Below are 15,607 nucleotides of genomic sequence, written 5' to 3'. Positions count from 1 at the left end.
ATAGTGGAGCTGTCCACAGAAGACAGTGAAGGCGGAGATGTTCCCGGAATGACCTCTAGGTGGCAGAGTGGAACGATAGATGTGATGGAGTCCGGAGAGCAGAGAGCCTCAGCCCCCCACAATCCCCCTGATCCCCATTACAGGGGACATGAAAAGTGTTCTTTATAAGTCAGATGTATACCGTGATCGGTGACCTATAAGAAGTGAGCATGGACGGATCCCCCTGATCCCTGTGCTGTGTATTTGGCAGAACAGACAACAGCTGCTCAGTGTGGAATCCCCGCTCACACTTTCTATTCTAATTAATAATCCACATTGAAGGAGTTCAGAGATCTCCGAGTATTGTGTGATGTGCGGAGATTTTACTTTGGATTTGGGAAAACAAAATAGCGATTTATTGCAAAAATAGAACGTGCAGATCTAGGCGGGCAATTTGAAAAAAAAAAAAAAAAAAAAAGGCGCTTTTCAATGAGGAGGAGGAGTGTGCTCTCATTGTCCAATCAGAGGGCTGGAGATGTGTATAAATAGCGCTGCAGAGCGGCATAAGCTCACGTTCCTTGTATCAGCGAAGCACTGAACAGTCATGGCAAGAACCAAGCAGACAGCCCGTAAGTCCACCGGAGGCAAAGCTCCCCGCAAGCAGCTGGCCACCAAAGCCGCCCGCAAGAGCGCCCCGGCCACCGGCGGAGTCAAGAAGCCTCACCGCTACAGGCCCGGCACCGTGGCTCTCCGAGAGATCCGCCGCTACCAGAAATCCACCGAGCTGCTCATCCGCAAGCTGCCCTTCCAGCGCCTCGTCCGAGAGATCGCCCAGGACTTCAAGACCGACCTGCGCTTCCAGAGCTCCGCCGTCATGGCTCTGCAGGAGGCCTCTGAGGCTTACCTCGTCGGACTCTTCGAGGACACCAACCTCTGCGCCATCCACGCCAAGAGGGTCACCATCATGCCCAAAGACATCCAGCTGGCACGCCGCATCCGCGGGGAGAGGGCATAGAGAGACACACACTCCGAACTACTACTTATCCCAACACAAAGGCTCTTTTCAGAGCCACCACATCCTCCTATACAAAGAGATCTATATACTCCATCATCATCACACCGACTATGACAGGGAAACTCGTACAAGACATCCACACATCTCCCCACCTCCTTCCTCTATAGACATCTACACCCACTACATACCGATTATGTTTTACACTACTCATTTTTTTTTTTTCTCTAATCTTTTCCTCTGGACTGCTCCATGCTGTGATAGAACTTAAGTCACTTGTACAATAATCCTGTCAGTCCAGCCAAGGCCCCCCCGGGACACTCCGCCCCCCTCTTTCCCTATCCATCACTTCTCATCTCTCCAGAGACCCGTCTGGAAATATGAAGGCTGACTAGGAAAAAAAACTGCCAAGTCCCTTTTCTCATTTTATTTCAACACTACCGCCTTATATCGGTGAACATTTCTTCTACTTTATGGTTTATCTGAAGGGATTATGAATGTTTGGCCTGGGGGACCATATTTGTACAATGGGGGGCTCATGAGAATAAGAGAATTATCTTTGAGTGCGGTGTTAGATTGTCATTTATTGATACAATTATTTCCAACATCAATCCATCACAAATGGAGAGACTAGAAGGAACAATTCATCCAGTATTGTGTGAAAAAATCCGGGGAACTCCCTTTTTTGTTCCATTATTCTCTACCGCCCATGGATGGGGGGGCTAATTGTTGCATAATGGAAAACTGTGAAATTATGGCGGGCAGTTTGAAAATTTCCAACTCCGCCAATCATAACAGCCTGTGCTTCATCTGTCAACCAATGAGAGCGTTTATAGTATCCTACAATGAAATTTCTGACATGGAACCTGAAATGTATCCGTTTCCCTCCGAATGTGATATCGGGGCCGCTAGACCTGGGGATGGGAAATCTGTAACTGGATATTTATTTAGTAAAGAGTACATTGCCCACATAACACAATGATCTTGTCGCTGATCATTCTTACTCCACCTCCCTGGGGAGATCTCCCAGTGCGAAAATTGTCTCCAATCCGCACCACAGAAGTGTATATGTATATATATATTGGGGGGGGAGAATACCTGAAGCTATCCTTTGTATCAATGACGGATGTCATGTGAAGAGTCCTGTGATCGGATCTCCCGCTGTATTCTATATTATTCTATAGAGGGGATTGTGTAAGGTGGTCACATTGCTCTGTATGGAGGACTTCTAATGCGGCCCCCCCTGGTCGCTGTGTGTATGTAGAGCTCTGTCAGGAGGAGGTGGGTGGCTCTGAGAAGAGCCTTTGGGGGGTGTAGATGAAAGGAGGTCTCTCCGGTGGGGATTATTTCTTCTTTGGAGCGGCCTTCTTGGGCTTGGCTGCTGTCTTGGGTTTAGCCGCCTTCTTAGCCGGACTCTTGGCGACTTTTTTCGGCTTGGCTGCAGCTTTGGGCTTCTTGGGGCTCTTTGTCACCTTCTTGGCTTTAGCAGCTGCAGGCTTTTTTGCGGGTTTCTTGGCGGCCTTCTTGGGGCTCTTGGCTGCGGTGGGGGCTTTGGTGGTGGTCTTCTTCTTGGGGGACTTGGCTGGCTTCTTGGCGGCCGGCTTCTTGGGGGACTTGGCCGCAGCCGATGGCTTCTTGGTGCTTTTCTTGGCGCCTGCCGCCTTGTCCTCCTGCTTCTTGTTGATCTTGAAGGATCCGGAGGCGCCATGTCCTTTGACCTGGACGAGGGTCCCCTTAGTCACCAGCCCCCTGATGGCGATCTTGAGGCGGCTGTTGTTCTTGTCCACATCGTATCCTCCGGCGGACAGGACCTTCTTGAGGGCGGATAGGGAGACCCCGCTGCGCTCTTTGGAAGCGGCCACGGCTTTGACGAGGAGCTCGGACACGCTGGGACCGGACGGCTTCTTGCTGCCTTTCTTGGCTCCTCCGGCTGCCGCCTTCTTGGCCGGCTTCTTCTTGGCGGCGGGCTCCGCTGGAGGAGCGGCGGCTGGGGCGCTTTCAGTCTCCGTCATGATTCCTCTTCAGAAAGGTTTACAAAACGTTCATAATACGATGATCCGAGCGCTCTGCCTTTATACAGTACGATCGTCATTTCTATTGGTTGGTACACAACACGCTGTCTGCACTCCTATTGGTTACACATTAGACACGCCCACCCACTCTTACTTCAGTAATAGGGAATCTTCTCTCTCTTGTTGTGTTTTCCGGGCAGAGAGAAAAATGATTTTATTCTGGAATAGAACGATGTCCGATCTTCATCGGGGACCCGATCTGCTCACTGGACTGTCACTTATCGGGGGGTCACTTACAGCTGTCAGGAGCTGCTGAGGAGGCTGAACACAGGGGCTGCAAACACAGCCATCCTCCTGAGTGTGTGTCCCATTCTTCCTTCTATCTTGTTTTCTACACAAATTCTACCCAGAAAACAATCTTCTCACATCTCCCACTAGAATGATCTTCACAATAGATGAGTGAAGAGTGACCATCGGGAAACATTTCCCCCTAATACACAACTCTGCTCATCTATAGCTGAGTAGAAGGAGCCTGGAACAAAAACATCAGCCGGTGACATGAGATCCTTGTGTGATGTGATGGCAGATATTGTTATACATACAAATGTCTCAGCTGATTACACAATGTCATGTTTGATGTGCTATGTATCATTATCTGGTCATCATGATACATCTATTGTTATCCAGATACTTTGAGTATGTTTATCGATCTCTTTTACTACACAGCTATATATCCTACGCGGGTGCAATGCTTGCTTTGAATCCTTCTATCTAGAATATAAGTTTATTGTTTTGGTGATCAAAGAGTCAATCCATCAGCATTGGATCCCCCAAGAGATCATTTCAGTAACAAGAATTTTGCTGAAAATCCTAATATAGTGTAGCTTTAGGTGAATCTTGATAGTAAATATTGGCTATTTGTAGGTTAGTGAGGGGTGGATTTATTTCTAGGCTACTAAAATAAAAACATGCATACTGACCACAAAACGTATTTTATTCTGTTAACATTCTCCAGGACAAGATTTCAGGGTGTTCCCTTCCTCTCAGATCCAAAGAAAACTAAAAGTAAAGGGAATTCACCAAAAGAATTGAACTTAGGGATTTAAATATTAGACCCCCTTTACCCCATTATCATCTCCCCTCTGTATCCCAGTTAGGTCCGCTCCTCCTTTCCCCAGATAGCATCTCTTCTCTGTATCCTCAATATCTCCTCTCCTCTGTATCCCCCAGAGCCCCGATCTACTAGTGTGGATGAATTCCGGCTAATTCTGAAAATATACAGCGCTAAAAACTTTCACTGATCCAATGATCCCAATCACATGGAAAGTACATGTATCTCATAATACAATAAATCTCCAGAGACCAAGATATGAATTCTAAATAACTACTAGATTATTGTAAAGAAAGGAAAAAAGGAAAAAGATAGATAGATAGATAGATAGATAGATAGATAGATAGATAGATAGATAGATAGATAGATAGATAGATAGATAGATAGATAGATCGATCCCCATAAACTTTACACATGATGTCCGCCTCCTCCCCCAACTTTATTCTGATTTATACTCAATATATAACACACCTCTCCTTCCTATCATTAATAGCACCGGACCACCGTATGTATAAAAGCATCGCTCCTCTATATCATGAATAGCACTTCTCCACTGTATCCTAATTAGCACGACTTCACCAATATCTCCATAAAGAGGACCTGTCACCTGACCAATACTATCACATAGGGGGGATGGGAGACACTGGGACTGAAAAGACCACCAATATATCCATAAAGAGGACCTGTCCATCCAACTGGGGCACCCCTTAGTTCAAATCCTGTAAGTTGTTTTATACCAGGGAGGGACCTGGAAGTGACCCTCTGGAGATTTACTCTGATCACTGACAATTTTCAATAAAAAGGAATACAAAAAAATGGATCCCACTCTATTACAAATGAAGGTGCAACACTGACACCTGGCGGTGACAAGATACATGGCATCTGTACTGAGATCTGGGAAGAGATACAATGTGATTCGTTGTAATGTTTTCCTTCCTAATTCCCAAATTGTGTTTTACAATGTAGACTTTTGTAGCTAAACCAGAACAATGTCTGGGGATCTAGTGAATTGGAAACACAAGCGGCCATCTAGATACTTGACGTTTTTTGTTATTTGTTTTTTTTTTTTCCTTGGGGGGGGGGGGGGGGGGTAGATGTACCTGGCTAGCAAAGCCCATCGAATAATCCAGAATCATTTTGTACATGGTTAGAATGAAGTCACAGCTCTGATGTGTGGTATGTGGGTGGCTCATTTCCACTATGCAACACATAAAGACATCCACCTCTCCATACAAAGAGCCCCACATACATTGTTATCGGGAGATCTGATTGTAAATATAGATAACAGAAAGTTTGATCTCTATGGGAGAACAATGTGATAATGACCACACACCTCTCCATTAGGGATGAGCCAAACACCCCCGTTTCGGTTCGCACCAGAACCTTCGGATGGACCGTAAATTTGCACGTTAGAACCCCATTGACGTCTATGGGACTCGAACGTTCAAAATCAAAAGTGCTAATTTGAAAGGCTAATTTGCACGGTATTGTCCTAAAAAGGGTTTGGGGACCCGGGTCCTGCCCCAGGGGACATGTATCAATGCAAAAAAAGTTTTAAAAACGGCCGTTTTTTCGGGAGCAGTGATTTTAATGATACTTAAAGTGGAAAAAAAAAAAAAAAAAAAGTGAACTATTCCTTTAAATATTGTACCTGGGGGGTGTCTATAGTAAGCCTGTAAAGAGGCACATGTTTTCCGTGCTTAGAACAGTCCCTGCACAAAATGACATTTTTAAAGGAATAAAAGTCATTTAAAACTGCTTACGGCTTTAATGTAATGTCCGGTCCCGGTAATATGGATGAAAATCAGTGAGACAAACGACATGGGTACACCCCCCCCCCCAGTCCATTACCAGGCCCTTGGGTTCTTGTATGGATATTAAGGGGAACCCCGCACCCAAATTAAAAAAAGGAAAGGCGTGGGGCCCCAGGCCTTCTGAACAGCAGCATGCAGGCGGTGCAAACAAGACAGGGACTGTAGGTTTGTTGTTAAGTAGAATCTGTTTGTAATTTTGAACTGGTACATTTTTAAAGTGTAGCTCCAGCCAAAAAAAATCTATTTTTAAACTTTTTGGTAAACATAGGGAAGGGTTATCACCCCTGTGACATTTGTTTTGCTGTCTGTGCACCTCTTCAGAAGATTTTACCTCACTTTCTGTCTCAATGACAAATGTTTTTTGACAATTTGGGGTTTTTAGTTAAACAAGGATTGGTGATAAAGCATCAGTGGAGAGGAAACATGTTTTTCCCATATTAACTCTTACAGGAGAGAATTTCCTGTCCTAGGGGTAGATTTCATCTCACTTTCTGTTGTCTCCTTCCGTTTGCAAGTAGGAGTCGTTTGTAAGTTGGATGTATGAAAGTAGGGGCCTGCCCTATATACTCTGCAGAAATTGCGGCCTTAGGTGTTGGTGTTGCCACAACACTGTAAGCCCTCACAGTTACTCTTGGTGGGCGCAGGAACGGGCTCTTCTGTGAAATATTAGATGAAGAATTGTAATTACATGCCCCTGTTGAACAGGGTCAGAAAAATTGGGCCTTTGGTGGCGGTGGTGCTGGTGTCACAATACTGTAAGTCCTCACAGTTACTCTTGGTGGGCGCAGAAATGGGCAGCTGCAAAATATTAAAAAATTGGCAGAAAAATTGGGCCTTAGGCACTGGTGCCACAACACTGCAACCCCTCACAGATACTCTAGGAATGAGCCCTCCTGTAAAATATTGCATCAACATTTGTAATTACAACCCTCTGTTAAACAGGGGATGAAAATTTGGCCCTTAGCCACTGGTGGCGGCGCCCAGAACCAAAAATATTCTTACAAGCTATCAGCATGATCATTGAGGAGGAAGAGGCACTGATGCTGGTGCCACAACACTGCAACCCCTCACAGATACTCTAGTTGGAGCGCAGGAACGAGCCCTGCTGCAAAGTATTGCATCAAAAATTGTAATTACACGCCCCTGTTAAACGGGGGCTGAAAAATTGGGCCTTAGCCACTGGTGGCGGCGCCCAGAACCAAAAATATTCTTACAAGCTATCAGCATGATCATTGAGGAGGAAGAGGATAGTCACTCAGCATAACAGGATAGTCACTCAGCATCAGAATATGCAGTCTTGAAGGGATCTGACTAATAAAAAAAAATATATATATATATATATATATTGGGTTACATCAGCATCAGGTGCTTGGTAGCTGGTGGTGATCCAAGACAGATTCATTTTTATGATGGTCAGTCGATCGACCGGGTCGGTGGACAGGCACACCCTGTGATCGGTTACAAAACCTCCAGCAGCACTGAATATGCGTACCGAAAGAACGCTGGATGCAGGACAGGCCGGTAGCTCAATTGCATACTGTGCAAGCTCTGGCCAGTGATCCATCCTCAAGACCCAGTAACCCAGAGGATTTTTGGTGGAAAAAGTGTCCAAGTCAGATCTTGCCCCTAGATATTCCTGCACCATGTAAAACAGACGCTGGTGATGGTTGCTGGAACCGATCATACCTTGGGGCTGAGGACTAAAAAATTGTCTGAACGCATCGGTCAGATGGCCACCTTCTCCACCGCTCCTTCTTTGACTGACCGAAGCCTCAGCAACACGTTGTCCAGGAACAGGAGTTTGTAACCTCCCAGTCTCTGGGAACACGTTGCACAGACCTTTCTGCAAGGCCTCCCAAAGATGCTTCATCCTCTGCTTCCTCTGCAATGGCAAGATAAGGTCCGCAACCTTACCCTTGTAACGTGGATCAAGGAGGGTTGCCAGCCAGTATTGATACCTCTCCTTGATACCACAAATACGAGGATCCTTCCGCAGGCTTTGCAGGATCAGGGAGGCCATGCAGCGTAGGTTTGCTGAGGCATTCGGTCCGGAGTCCTCTGGGTCACTAAGGACGACATGATCCGCAGCCACCTCCTCCCAACCATGTACAATTCCATGGGTTTCTTGGGACTGTAAATGATCCCTTAAAGACTGCTGCTGATGCTAAGTGCCAGGCTCCACCCCCATGCTGACACAATCCATCTCTTCCTCCTCCTCCTCCTCTTCCTGTGTAATCGGCGGGCACGCAGGAACACTGTCTGGACAAAGGGGACCTTGAGAGCTAAGAAAGTCCTCCTCTTCCTGCCTCTGTTCTGCCTCAAGTGCCCTGTCCATTATTCCATGCAGTGTGTGCTCCAACAGGTGGACAAGGGGGACAGTGTCACTAATGCATGCACTGTCACTGCTCACCATCCTCGTGGCCTCCTCAAATGGTGACAGGACAGTGCATGCATCCCTGATCATGGCCCACTGGCATGGGAAAAAAAAAAAAAAAAACAAGCTCCACTGACCCTGTCCTGGTGCCATAGTCACACAGGTACTCATTGATGGCCCTCTGATGCGTGTGCAGCCGCTGCAACATGGCCAACGTTGAGTTCCACCTGGTGGGCATGTCACAGATTAGGCGGTTCTTGGGCAGGTTAAATTCCTTTTGGAGGTCAGCCAGCCGAGCACTGGCATTATACGACCTGCGGAAATGCACACAGACTTTCCTGGCCTGCCTCAGGACATCCTGTAAGCCCGGGTACCTGCCCAAGAACCGCTGTACCACCAAGTTAAGGACGTGAGCCAAACAGGGCACATGGGTCAGTTGTCCCTGTCGGAGGGCAGAGAGGAGGTTGGTGCCATTGTCGCAAACCACCATTCCTGGCTTAAGCTGGTGTGGCGTCAACCACCTCTGAACCTGCCCCTGCAGAGCTGACAGGATCTCTGCCACAGTGTGGCTCCTGTCCCCCAAGCACACCAGCTCAAGCACCGCATGGCATCTTTTGGCCTGCGTGCTTGCGTAGCCCCTTGAATGCCTACGGAGCACCGCTGGTTCCGAAGTCAAATCACAGGAAGATGCCATGTAGGAAGAAGAAGAGGTGGGGGTGGAGGAGAGAGGTGTGGCAGAATCACTACTAGTAGTATTTTGGAGGCGTGGTGGCAGAACATCCTCCAACACTACTGCACCCTGTCCTGCATCCTTCCCAGCTGCCAGAAGAGTCACCCAGTGCATGGTGAAAGATAGGTAACGTCCCTGTCCATGCCTGCTGGACCATGCGTCAGCGGTAATATGCACCATACCGCTGACCGCCCTGTCCAGCGAGGCCAAGACATTGCCTTCCACATGCCGGTAGAGAGCTGGAATCACCTTCCGTGAGAAAAAGTGGTGTTTGGGAACCTGCCACTGAGGAACCGCACATTCCACAAACTCACGGAAGGGGGCAGAGTCTACCAACTGAAAAGGCAGCAGTTGAAGTGCTAGCAATTTAGCCAAGCTAGCATTCAACCGCTGGGCATGTGGATGGCTGGGAGCAAACTTCTTTCTGCGGTGCAGCAGCTGGGGCAGGGAAATTTGCCTGGTACAATCTGACGTTGGTGTACCAATAGCAGATTGCCCCCAAGTACTTGGCTGTGACACACCTAATTCTACACCTTCATTTCTCTCAGTGCAGGACTCAGAGAGGACTGAAGGTATAGTGGGGTTGGAGATCCCAGCTGATGAGGAGCAAGGAGAGGTACTCTTTGTTCTTTGGTGTGGGTCTTTTGGTACGCTTGCCAACAAAGTGCATGGCAGGTCAACATATGTCTGGTCAAGCATGTGGTGCCCAAGCGGGAAATGTTTTGGCCACGACAGATACGATTGAGACATATGTTGCAAATAGCAGCGGTGGGATCTGATGCACTCGTCTCAAAAAAGGCCCACACCAAAGAACTTTTGGAATAACGCGCAGAGACAGCAGCGCCCTGCACATGTGGAGCTCTGCGGTGTGATGCAGTCAGTGTGCTGCCCTTAAGCTGGCCCCTGGAGGGCATCCTGCCTCGTTGGTGATGTGCTTCCTCCTCCTCCTCCTCCTCCTCCTCCTCCTCCTCTCTCCTATCAGCACCCATGTGGAGTCAGTGACCTCATCATCCCCTCCCTCCTCATTACTGGAGCAAAGCTGGCAGTATGCTGCAGCTGGGGGAACATGACTGGCAGATTGCTGTCCTTCTTGGGCACCCCCTCTCTCTGGGCTCACGTTACTGCCTTCCTCTAGCTGGGTACCATCATTGGAGCCTTCAAAATGCTGGGCATCCTCCTGGAGCATGTACCCAACACTGTGGTCAAACAGTTCGGGGGACTCCTCAGGAGGACATGGTGGGGCTAGAGAAGGAGTGACTGATGCCATTGAGCCAAGGGAAGAGGCCGCATTGGCAGCTGCTTTGCCAGACAAAGTACCCTGAGCCTGGGTGAGAGAGGATGAGGAGGATGAGGACAGCTTGGTCATCCACTTTACCAAGTCTTCCGCATGTTGCGGCTTAATACGGCCAGCTGCTGAAAAAAAGGACACGCGTGTCCCACGGCCACGTGCTGATGAGGATGTACCGTGCATACCCCTAAGTCTGGAGGTACCTGAGCTCATATCCATATGGCAGCCAGATAATTTTCCTCTCAAGATTGAAATATGGACCACCCCTAGGTACTCACAACATCTACTACTGGAGGCTTCTTCGCCTCTCCTCCTCACGGGTACGTACTCTTTCTCTGAAATGTTTTAATATTTCCCTCTGGAGACGACTTTTCGGGGTGAGATATATGTTTGTTCTCAAGGGGGGGTGTACTTATGTGACCGGAATTTGACGGCTCGGGTCCCCTCCCCGAAGGCTATTGAGATTGAACTGTCCGGCTGACATATTTCTCCTGGCAATCATAGAAGGGACTAAAAAGGGCCTTATTATTCTGTCTTGGAGAACTCAGGTCTTGAACTAACAACGGGAAAGACAGTCCCCCATGTCTGGCTGACGTAATACTTCAGGCCCTCTCTCCCCTTAAAGAGGAATTTGAGGGTTATAAATGAATAACAATGTGCCCGTGGCTGGTTCTGGTCGTGGGGGAGGGATGTAACTAAGAATGTGCCCTTAGCTTGTTCTAAGTGAAGCGGAGAAGGGATTATTATACTTAAGTTAAGTTGAATTGTGAGCAGTAGCTCTTTCTCTCCCTGTGGGTGGTTAGGTATGATTTATACATTTCTCAGACTGTACCCTCTGCCAGCTATGGGTGAAATGGAGGGAACATATGGGTACTTAGGTTGGGTTGTGGTCCATGCCTCTTTCTCTCCCTGTAAATAGGGGTGAAGGATGTATTTGTAACTAAGATTGTGCCCTTAGACTGTCTAAAAGAAGCGGAAGATGATTTTGGTATGGGGATGGAGGGGTGGACCATAGCTCTCCATATGACCCTAGGTGACTGTGAACGATGTGTTTATATAGATTATTAAGAATGTGCCCCTAGATAGTTCTAAGTGAAACTGCCGCCGGGGACTCCTGGACGGATAATTCTGTGCGGGCTCCCTTGGTGGTAGTGGTCTTTATGACCGGTTCTGGGCGCGGCTCCCTAGCTCCGGCTGGGGCTCTAGGTCCTTGGTGCGCTTAGTATTACGCACCACCCCCCAAGGGAGATTTCTCCTAACTAATCTCCTGACCCCGCTAGGGACTCAACGCTGTCTAAATGGGCAGATGTGTACGGGCTGGTGGACATATGGCGATGGAAGAATCCATCAGAACGCGCTTACACCTGCCACTCCTCTTCATACAACACCCTGTCCCATATTGACCTGATCTATGCTAGTAGCGCAATGCTCCCCAACGTTTTTGCAATCGAGATACTTCCACTGGGTATCTCGGATCATTCCCCCCTACTATGTACAATACAAACTCATACTCCCCAAGTGGATAGACTTTGGCGACTCTCTAGATTCTGGATTGAACATCCAACCATAGAAATAGAGGTGGCCAAAGAGATAAGAGGTTTTTAGCATTGAGTTCTATGCAGACAGGGAAGACTCCAGGGGAAGATGGGATCCCTCCTGAATTCTACAAACAGTACCTAGAGGACCTAACTATCAAAATGCACGACATGTTTACAAAATCCCTACAGGCCAAAGACCTTCCACCATCCATGTCCCAGGCCATCATAGTGGTAATACCCAAACCTGGGAAAGACCCCCAGTTGTGCTCTTCATACCGGCCCATCTCCCTGCTCAACTCTGACGCCAAAGTGCTTACCAAAATTCTTGCCAGGCAACTAAATGAAGTTATACTTACCCTGATCCATGAGGATCAGTCAGGATTTATGCCTGGCAAGGGAACCAATATTAATCTGCCAAGGCTGTATGCAATCCTGGCCTCTGGAGGTGAGGGAGGGGCTGATGAAATGGTGGCCTCTCTTGACGCAGAGAAGGCCATTGACTCCGTAGAGTGGGGCTATCTCTGGGAGGTCCTCCGTAAATTCGGATTTGCTCCATCCTTCATCTCCTGGGTTAGGTTGATATACAAGGCACCGAAGGCCAGGGTGCGTACCGGAACAGTCTTGTCCTCGCCCTTTGTTTTGGGCAGGGGAACATGGCAGGGGTGCCCCCTATCCCCGGGACTTTTTGCACTAGCAATTGAACCTATGGCAGCGCTTCTTTGGGCTTCAACACAAATTAAAGGGATTGTTAGAGGTCCACTGCAAGAAAAAGTGTCCTTATACGCAGATGACACCCTGCTATATCTGAGGGATGATGGGTGCTCACTACGGACGGCTCTGTCACTTATAGATAACTTTGGGCGATTCTCAGGAATCTGAGTGAATTGGGGGAAGTCAGTGATATTTCCCCTACATTCTGGGACGGGAAGCCAGCAGATGGACGGACAGCTGCAGAGGGTTCCCCAGTTTCGGTACCTAGCAGTTGAGATACATCGGGACTTAAGGCAGTTTATCCCTCTGAATCTCAATCCGGTGGTTCAGCGGATATCCCAGAGCTGTGCCAGATGGAGATCTCTCCCCCTGACACCGGTTGGAAGAGTTAACCTAATTAAAATGTTGATCCTTCCTAAGTTCACTTACCTTTTCCCACCAGACTCCTGTACCTATACCAAATAGTTTTTTTTCAGAGGTTGGATAGCATTCTGGTATCTTTTGTCTGGAACGGGAGTGTTCCCAGGGTGGCCAAAGTAAAGCTGCAGCTGCCCACATCGCTTGATGGCCTGGCACTACCGTGCCTATTGAAATATTACTGGGCAGCAGTCCTGGTGACAGTCAAGTGGTGGCTGTCAGGGGAGCCGGCTAACCCTGCCTCTTCATTAGAGGCGGCGTTGCTGGGTTCATATGCGGAGCTTAGAAACTTGATCCATAGGGGCCCTAGGTCTAACTCTTGGGTCACCTTTCCTATGACTACGACCCTGAAGGTGTGGTAGTCGGTGGCCAGACAGGTGGGTGGATCTGGGATATGGTCCCCTGAGACCCCATTGTGGGGGAATCCTCGCTTACCACATTTCCGCTCCATCCCTGATCCTATTGTGTGGGCCAGGTATGGAGTTACAGCATTGAGGGACATAATGTCTCAGGGGCAGTTGATTACATTTGATGCACTAAAGCGCAACCGTGACCTCCCAAACCACATGTTTTTCAGGTTTATCCAATTACGACATGCCTATTGATCCCGATTCCCCTCCTCAATCTCACTGGAGATGTCACCGGTGGAGAGAATGCTTAGATCCCCTGATCAGACCAAAACGATGTCTACCTTATATAATATGTTTGTTACGCTAGATACCTCTGGGGTCTCCTCAGGACTTACCTCCAAACCGATCCGAATAACTAACGGAACAAGGCAAGGATGTCCCCTATCGCCCATTATTTTTACGCTCCTTATGGAACCATTGGCGGAAAGTTTCCGATCTCATCCCAACATTACAGGCATCACTATTGGGGATACTGAACATAAAATTAGCCTATTTGCGGATGATGTCCTGCTCATGCTCTCTAACCCCAAAACATCACTACATGAGACACAGAAATTGCTGGAAGAATTTAGTGCCATATCCTACTATAAATTAAACGCCACAAAGTCCCAAATTTTAGGTTTTAATGTTCCACTCTCCATGCAAATTTACCTAACTAATAGATTCCCTTTTGAGTGGTCCCCCCACTTTTTGACATTCTTAGGAATTCAATTAACTGCACACACCTCACAGCTATATGAACATAACTTTAAGCCCTTCTTGGAATCACTGCCTCGACAACTATCCCTTCTGAGGACTCAGGAACTTTCAACGGCTGGAAGAATAGCGACCTTAAAAATGCTGCTCTTACCAAAACTCCTTTATCTCTTTCGCACCTTAATATTCCCCTTACCACAAACTTTCCTTTCCGCCACCCAAAAGCTCTTCACTCAATTTATTTGGAACCACAAACCCCCAAGATGCTCCCTCAATATTATGTTAAGGCATAGAAAGAATGGTGGAATGGGAGTACCCAATATTATGGCGTATTATAAAGCATGCGTATTAGATCAACTTAGACACTGGTGGAACCCCCCTAAACATAAAACGTGGGCATTTATGGAATCCAACGCGCTTCCACATAAAAATTACCAATCGATTCTTATCGCTAGTAGAATGGGAGCTCCACTACCCATCTCTAATATCCCAACTGTACAAATCTCCATCAAATTATGGTCAGAAATTCCCCTCTTATCTTCACCCAAGGGATCACTTTTTAAAATCCCTACCCCACTCTCAGTGCTCCAACACTTTATAGCCTGCATTGACCTTAAACTCTGGAAAAATAAAGGCCTTCTTCTTTTGAGAGACCTATACCAGGATGCATCTCTCCACACATATGAAACCTTATCTACCCGCTTTGACCTTCCGCAACCCGCGCAATTTACCTATTTACAAGTACGCTCCTTCCTCCATAAACATCCTCTACCTCTACACTTAGAAATTCCAGTCTCCATGTATACTTTCTTCCTTGAACCAACATCCCCTCTAAGGGGTATTTCCCTCTTTTATAATATCTACAACACTCAAGATCCCTTCTCAAAGACCACTACCATGCTAAAATGGGAAGAGGCTTTGGGAAAAACCTTCACAGATACCTATTGGGTGAAAGCTCTATCTACCACTTATACCTCATCCAAGTGCATTAACCATTGGGAACATTACCAAAAGGTAATACATTCTTGGTACCTTACCCCATACAAACTTTCCAAATTCTACCCATCTCAATCGGTCTTGTGCTGGAGAAAATGTGGAGAATCTGGAACTCTATGCCATATATTATGGTCTTGTATATCACTACGGTCATACTGGAACAAGATTTTTTCCATAATGTCTGATATTTGTAGCCGACCCATTGTACCTCATCCAGAACTAGCCATCTTGCACCTGAACATTCACAAATTTCTTCCCAAGTTCCGAGTAGTAATCATACAATTTTTATTAGCAGCAAAAATAACTATTGCAAGGAAGTGGAATACCATTGATCCACCTAATCCTAGTGATGCCATCCTCACCCTGAACCGCCAATGCGAGATGGAGAAATTACTGGCAATCACAAACCTCAGTCTCACAGTATTTAGCGATAAATGGGAACCCTGGTTATCAAACCCTAAATGCACAGTCAAAATTTGAAAGTCCTTATGTTATGGTGACTGGCCCGCCCTATCCCTA

The 15,607-nt window shown here is 47.3% G+C and overlaps 2 protein-coding genes across 2 annotated transcripts; one reads left to right on the top strand and one right to left on the bottom strand.

The window, feature by feature from the left end:
* Positions 1-562: 562 nt before the first annotated feature.
* LOC141126729 (histone H3) lies at positions 563-1,017 on the top strand. Its single transcript, XM_073612693.1, has one exon. It carries the CDS (start codon positions 584-586, stop codon positions 992-994), a length of 411 nt encoding a protein of 136 aa, XP_073468794.1. The 5' UTR covers positions 563-583; the 3' UTR covers positions 995-1,017.
* A 1,179-nt stretch (positions 1,018-2,196) lies between these two features.
* Positions 2,197-3,032, bottom strand: LOC141129653 (histone H1.5-like). The gene has a single exon (XM_073617748.1). It carries the CDS (start codon positions 3,001-3,003, stop codon positions 2,335-2,337), a length of 669 nt encoding a protein of 222 aa, XP_073473849.1. The 5' UTR covers positions 3,004-3,032; the 3' UTR covers positions 2,197-2,334.
* Between the last annotated feature and the right edge of the window lie 12,575 nt (positions 3,033-15,607).

The sequence above is a fragment of the Aquarana catesbeiana genome, linkage group LG02 (genome assembly GCF_042186555.1).
Source record: "Aquarana catesbeiana isolate 2022-GZ linkage group LG02, ASM4218655v1, whole genome shotgun sequence".
NCBI classification, from domain to species: domain Eukaryota; kingdom Metazoa; phylum Chordata; class Amphibia; order Anura; family Ranidae; genus Aquarana; species Aquarana catesbeiana.
The sequence above is the reverse complement of the archived record's forward strand: the minus strand, read 5'-3'. Positions and strand labels throughout refer to the sequence as shown.

Bases quoted from the DNA above. Each gene is read 5' to 3' on its own strand.
- LOC141126729 (XM_073612693.1), top strand. From the start codon at position 584: ATGGCAAGAACCAAGCAGACAGCCCGTAAGTCCACCGGAGGCAAAGCT.
- LOC141129653 (XM_073617748.1), bottom strand. From the start codon at position 3,003: ATGACGGAGACTGAAAGCGCCCCAGCCGCCGCTCCTCCAGCGGAGCCC.